At 41.7% G+C, this 7,034-nt stretch overlaps 1 protein-coding gene across 1 annotated transcript in view; it reads left to right on the forward strand.

Annotated features, from left to right (window-relative positions):
- LOC101848234 (O-acyltransferase like protein) overlaps positions 1–2,798 on the forward strand; it is a gene marked incomplete in the record, with an annotated part of 22,295 nt that extends 19,497 nt beyond the window's left edge. Inside the window, 1 exon segment of the mRNA XM_005106440.3 lies at positions 2,616–2,798. Within this exon segment, the coding sequence (XP_005106497.3) occupies positions 2,616–2,798 (183 nt within the window).
- Between the last annotated feature and the right edge of the window lie 4,236 nt (positions 2,799–7,034).

Below are 7,034 nucleotides of genomic sequence, written 5' to 3' on the forward strand. Positions count from 1 at the left end.
AGAGAAGTCCTTATGGGGAATCAGGCTTACTCTGCTCACCTCTCTAGCTTCGACAACACAAAGTCTGCTTCGACTATCAAGGCACCCGGGAAATAACTTGTCACAAGAGTGTGACAAACATACAACAGAAGTAGAGGAAATGACATCCAGCCCTCGACGCTCATGTGACCTTATGCAGTTGCGAGCGCCGTAAAAGCCTTACTAAATCTAAAAACTAAAAGTACAGTGCTTTTCTCACGTAAAATCTAAGAAACATCTCTCTCTCTCTCTCTCTCTCTCTCTCTCTCTCTCTCTCTCTCTCTCTCTCCCTCTCCCTCTCCCTCTCTGAATGTACATAAACAATCATTCTCTTTCTCTCTCCCATCGACTGTGTATGAGTGTGTGTGTGTGTGTGTGCATGTACCGTACTCTAAATAGTTTATTAATGTGTGCCCCCTTTTGTTTTCACATGCGAGATGCGTCGTGAGCCGCGTGTTCCAAGGAAGGATTAAAGCAGTGTGTACGTGTATGTGTGCGTGTGTATGTGTGTGTGAGGGTGAGAGGGAGGAGAGAGAGTGAGTGAGAGAAAGAGGGCGATGAAAGAAGATAAAAAAGAGAAACAAGAGAGAAGGGACAGAGGGAGACAGAGAGAGAGCGAGAGAGAGCGAGAGAGAGCGAGAGAGAGCGAGAGATAGAGAGAGAGAGAGAGAGAGAGAGAAGGCATGTCTTTGTTGATCACGTATATATGTTTTCTGCAACATATGGAGTTTAACAATGAATACAGATGAAAGTAAGATTGTTGGGGGGTTTTTAATGGAGGTTATCTCAAAAGATCTGAGAGACGATATCGGAAGGATAAGATCTATTACATTGGCCAACAAAATTTAACTTTTTTCGGAGGCATGGAGTTTGAGACTTGATTTTTTGTAATTTGAATATTTCGAGGGCGCTGAACCAAAAATGGCATCAGTTTTGCTCTTGCACGTCAAGGTTTTTCTCTACGCCATAAGCATTGTTTTCGTGTTGAATAAGCTAAAATAATAACAAATACCAACTTTGTTCAGGGCAAGGAAAATAATGTGAGACATCCTGCCTTTTTTAAAATTCATATCCTATCATGTCAGTCTTCAATTTCTCAATAGCAGTGGGTACAGCATACAAAAATAATGCCCGTATCTTGACACTCTCTTTTGCGAGATAGTCTGGAGTGTGTCTGTCTGGACAGTCTTTTTGAAAGCTTCAACAGTAATCTACCATTTTGTTGGTGTCTCATTGGCGTTGATATTTCTCCTCCATCGTCGTAAAGTCTTTGTGAAATAATGTCTGGGATCAGCTTTCTGAAAGAGGGGGGGGGGGGCATCGAAAGCACCACAGACCTAATTTTCTTGTAACTGGGATGAGGAAAAGCTGTACCTTGCAACATACTCGAAACAGGCCCCCTCAAAGTCCAGGGTTTTCATGAATTGTTTCCTCAAGCATAGTTTGATATGACGTGGGGGGGGGGGGGGGGGGAGACGATATTTTCCCCTCAGCATAAGAGGTTTATTGATGGTATTCTTTTCTCCAACTGTTAGAGCTGTTCTCACTGATCTTTTTTTTTTCTTCCCAGTATATTTCCTTGACTATCCCACAGACAAACAGATTATAGATATTATTTTTTAAAAGATACTTTGTATTGTCACCTTGTTGGTTAAATAAAAAGTTGACCATTTTCAGATCACACAAATCTTATACTTATAGCACTGGGCCCTGTTATCAAGCCAATTCGGCACTATTTTTAAGTGCATATGATTTAAATCATTTATTCTCTTTTAACAGAACCGATCAACCGATACGAACGAACCCAAATGAATTTTTTCGGTATAGCACACACTAAAGACTTGTTTTTTGGACTGTCCAAAAAAAGTTTCCACTCATTCAGACCATTGTCAGGTACACACAATTATAAACCTGGTAGGTTGTGACAGAAGACAAAGTCTTTGTACGTTGCAAAGTAAAATGTATTGTAATAATTCCTCTTTCCTACTATGATAAAACTATTTTTACAACATTTTAAAACAGATTTTATATTCTTTTAGTAAGTTTTAGTCTTGACCCCTTAAGTTCTGATCAACCGTTGTCAAATCATTCAATTCTGGAGGACTAATACAACTGGAACTTGAAGCGATTTGGGTGAAAAATTTGAGTTTCATCCCTATGCGCACTACTTGTACAAAATCTCTTTTTAAAAACTATTTTTACGACAAAATATGGTTTTTACAGGCAAACCAATACTTTTGCCAGATTGTTTGGCTTTCTCCTGCAAAGATTGAAGGTCAAAATGGATAGTAGTTGAGTGACATTTTTGTAGGGCATGTGCAGGGATATTATTGTGTTTTATAAATTATTACGTTTATAGCGTACGTCAGGTCAGTCTTAGTGCTGCTACCATAATGACAGTAGATGGTACTACCTGCAGCTGTTCCTACTGCCTTGTAGGTGCATACGGGAGTATGAAAGGTTAAGGGAGTAAACCCTAAACAAATCCGGAGGGATGGCACCAAAGGCAGCCGACAGGGAGGAACGATCCGAACTATCTCCTGGCAGCCCCTGCAACTTTACTGGTTCCAAATGTATTGACCTCGTCTCTCCTTTAGATTAAATCGGCTAAGTCGCGAGGGAGCTCGTGCAAATTGGGCAAGGCACGTTTTCCATATAGTCAGGCCCAGGCGTTTAGCTTAGTCAAGATTTCAAGAGCATTTCTGGGAGGACGCTGCAAAAGAGCAAATACCGCGGATCAGACCCACAGTTCAACCACAGCTACAACAGCATTTATATGATTATGGAGAGGACACGTCATCCTTGTTGAGACGAGCAAGGGAAAAAACAAGGGAGGTGGCAGTTTACGGGTTGTAAGACCTCCTTATTTGGCGAAACAGGATGTTGCCACAGGTCACCTTTGACGATGGGAGTGACTATTCAGTCACATTGATCAGCTACCGCCCGTCTCAAACTGGGCAGCCCCCAGTCAGTAAGGTTCTGATCCGCCACGTCTGTTTGCTTCTATGGATGTATGGAGCTAGGACAAAAAACCGAAAGGCAGACATTAAATTCAGCACCAGGCAAAAACGAGTAAAACTAACCCCATGGAAACTGAGGACCTGGAATGTTTGAACAATGACAACCGGAATGGACACTACAAACCTGGAGAAAATAGAGGACATCAGAAAGACAGCAATCATAGACAGGGAGCTCACACGACTCAAAGTAGACATCACTGCCCTGCAAGAGACAAGACTTGATAACTCTGGTACCATCAGGGAAAGAAACTACACATTCTTCTGGAAGGGTCTTGGGGAAGATGAGAGGAGAATCCATGGTATGGGCTTTGCAGTACACAACAGATTTCTGAACAGGATCAGCACCCCCCAAGGTATATCCGAACGTATCACTGTCATGGAAATGGAAACCAAAACTGGAAAGGCTCACTTCATCAGCGCCTACGCCCCAACCCTAACAACAGAAAATGAGTTTTTAAAAAAGACCAGTTTTACGAGGAACTTCAGGATGCAGTCAACAACGTCCCAAAAGCAGACCAACTGTTTCTCATGGGCGACTTCAATGCAAGAGTAGGTACTGAAAACAAAGTATGGCCCACCTGCCTTGGACCTTTTGGGCTCTGAAAAATCAACAAGAATGGCCAGAGACTCTTAGAATTCTGCACAAATAATGTAACAACCTTTGCATCACTAACACATTCTACAGTGGCAAGGACAGACACAAGATTTCTTGATGCCATCCAAATTCAGGCCATTGGTACCAAATCGACTTCATTCAACGTCAGAAAGAAAGATGCCAACATGGTAAAGCAAACAAGATCCTTCTATAGTGCAGACTGCAACACAGACCACCTTTTAGTTATAGCTAAGGCAAAGATAGTCACAAAGAAAACCCCAAGAGCTAAAAAACAAAAGAAACCTAAGATCAACATAAGAAATACCAAAGACCCAGCGATAAAGGCAAAATTTCAAGAACATGTTAAAGAAGAGCTCCAACATCTAGATAGCTCATCCCCAGACACCATGTGGAATAGCATGAGATCAACAATTTATAATTCTGCGTCGATTACTTTTGGAATAGAAAGACCTTACAAGGAGGACTGGGTTGAGGCCAGTGCATCAACACTCGCACCTCTACTCGAGAAAAAGCGTAGGATTCTGATAGAACACAACACAAAACCAACAGAGAGTACAAGCAACAACTACGTGCTGCTAAATCCAACCTTCAAAGAAAAACCAGAAAGTGGGCCAATCAGTGCTGGGATAAGTTATGCTCAGAAATTCAACAGGCCAGCGATACAGGTAATATCAGAAAAATGTATGAAAACATCAGACCAACAGCAAACAAAGTGGCACCTCTAAAGTCTGCGACAGGTGAACAGCTGACAGACAAGAAGAAACAAATGGAAAGATGGGTGGAACATTATTCAGACTTATACTCAGAGGAGCGACATGTTGATAGACAGCTACATGAGGCCATTCCTCAGCTCTCCGAAATGTCACAACTTGATACAACACCAACAAAAGAAGAACTCTCCTCTACAATCGATGAACTCGCTTGCAGAAAAGCAACAGGGAATGACAACATACCTGCTGAAGTGCTGAAAGAGAACAAAGAGACCCTCCTCCCATATCTCTACAAGCTACTAACAACTTGTTGGCTGAAAGCAGAAATTCCATATGACATGAGAGATGCCAAAATCACCCCACTTTACAAAAACAAAGGGGACAAAGGAGATGGCAACAACTACAGAGATATCTCACTGCTAAGCATCACTGGAAAAGCCTTGGCTAGGATCATCCTGAAGCGACTTCAGAAACTAACAGAAAGAGTCCTACCAGGGAGCCATTGCGGTTTCAGATCAAACCACTCAACAATGGATATGATCTTTTCTATTCGTCAGCTACAAGAAAAATGCAGGGAGCAACGACTACCATTACATACTGCGTTCGTCGATCTGACAAAAGGCTTTTGATACAGTCAGTAGATCAGGACTTACATGGTGCTAGGAAAAATTAGCTGTCCCCCAATACTGCTACAGCTCATCATCTCACTCCACGAAGATATGAAGGCCACCATTCAGTTTGACGGTTCAACATCAAACAGTTTCAACATCAATAGCGGAGTAAAGCAAGATTGTGTCTTAGCACCAACCCTTTTTAGCACTTATTTTGCTGTCTTACTGCAACACGCATTAAAAAAGTCAGGAGGGGAAATCTTCCTACATTGGAGAACTGATGGGTCGCTTTTCAATCTTGCTCGACTCAAGGCCAAGAGTGCCAAGACCAAGATCAACAAAACAACAGTACGAGACCTTCTCTTCGCCGATGATGCTGCTCTTGTTGCTCACAGTGAATCAACCCTACAAACAATGATGGACCGCCTATCAACAGCATGCAAGGTTTTTAGCTTGGTCATCAGTGTTAAGAAAACAGTCACCCTTACCCAAGAAGGTGCAGAGCAGAGCCATATAATATGGCTGAACGACATTGAACTTGGGACAGTGGACAAGTTCTGTTACCTGGGGTCTACCATCAGCTCTACAACATCACTTGATTATGAGATCAACATCAGGATAGGGAAAGCAGCACCAACTTTTGGAAGGCTGACAAAACGAGCATGGGAAAACAAAAGATTAACCGTCAAATCAAAGATCAAGATATACGAAGCATGTGTCCTCAGCACACTCCTTTATGGATCTGAAACATGGACCTTGTACAGCAGACAAGAAAAGCGTCTCGACATTTTCCATCTCAGATGCTGCTGCAAGATCTTAGGCATTTCGTGGCGTGACAAGGTTACAAATGTTGAAGTGTTGGCACCGGCAAACCTCCAGAGCATGATGACTATCCTGTGTTTAAAAAGATTGAGATGACTTGGCCAGGTCAAGAGAATGGATGACAACCGGATTCCGAAGCAACTTCTCTATGGAGAACTTGCCCAGGGAAAGAGACAAAGAGGAAGACCAAAATTGAGGTACAAAGACACCTGCAAAAACAGCTTATCTAAGCTTGGAGTAGATGTTAACATCTGGGAAGAAATAGTTGAGGACAAGAAAACATGGAGGAAAATTATAAAGGAAAGAACTAAAATGCTAGAGAACAGCCCAAGAAACAACCAGGCTGAGAAGCGCCAACGACAAAAGGAAAACAGCGGAAATACAGAGCTTCGATCCACGACACTGACATGCAAGCACTGCCACAGAATCTGCGCTTCAAACATAGGAAGAATTAGCCATGAAAGAAGCTGCATGAAGACAACCTTGAGACCATCTTAAGCTATATATATACGTTTATAGCATAAAAAGATCGGCATAATTCAACTTCTTTTGATCATTTATTTGTTATTATAATTCAGACAGTTAAAGGTTCAACACTTTACTCTGATGCATTAAAGCGGAGTTTTAAATCAATGTATAGGCCACGCTGTGTGAAAACTCCTGAATTTTGACATATTTACATGAAAATACACCTTTTTTTCATAGAGCAAAAACTAAAGCCATTTCTGACATCAGCGACCCCAAATGCCGCAAAATGTGTGTTGGCCAATATTATTGTTACTTGCACTTGCATTTCATTTGCTGGAAGATCGAACAAGAAGGCTTTTCGATTCATACACCAAGAATTAAATTTCGAAAAAGCAATAAACATTTTTTTATATAAAGATGCTGCTTTATGACTCTGAAAGTGGGGGTATAAAAAAATTGGGACTACATTGACAATATTCAGGTAAAATTCTGGAAAACCTTTTTGGGTAGCCAAGCTACCCCAATTAGTTCTGAGAGAAGTGGGAAGAACCAATCTATGCTCTGATTACATGCATAGAGTCACTAAATTCTGGTGCAAACTTTTTTTCTTTTGGTATACATGTAAGTGTTTTACGGCACTCGCAACTTAACGCGGGACACATTTAACTGTCCTCAGAGAAATTCGCGCGCACAACCCGCAAGTTGCGTGCGCAACCCGCAAGTTGCGTACACAACTTTTGGCCTCAGCGCAACTTTTGCGCAACTTTTG

This window comes from Aplysia californica, unplaced genomic scaffold (genome assembly GCF_000002075.1).
Source record: "Aplysia californica isolate F4 #8 unplaced genomic scaffold, AplCal3.0 scaffold00533, whole genome shotgun sequence".
Taxonomy (NCBI): domain Eukaryota; kingdom Metazoa; phylum Mollusca; class Gastropoda; order Aplysiida; family Aplysiidae; genus Aplysia; species Aplysia californica.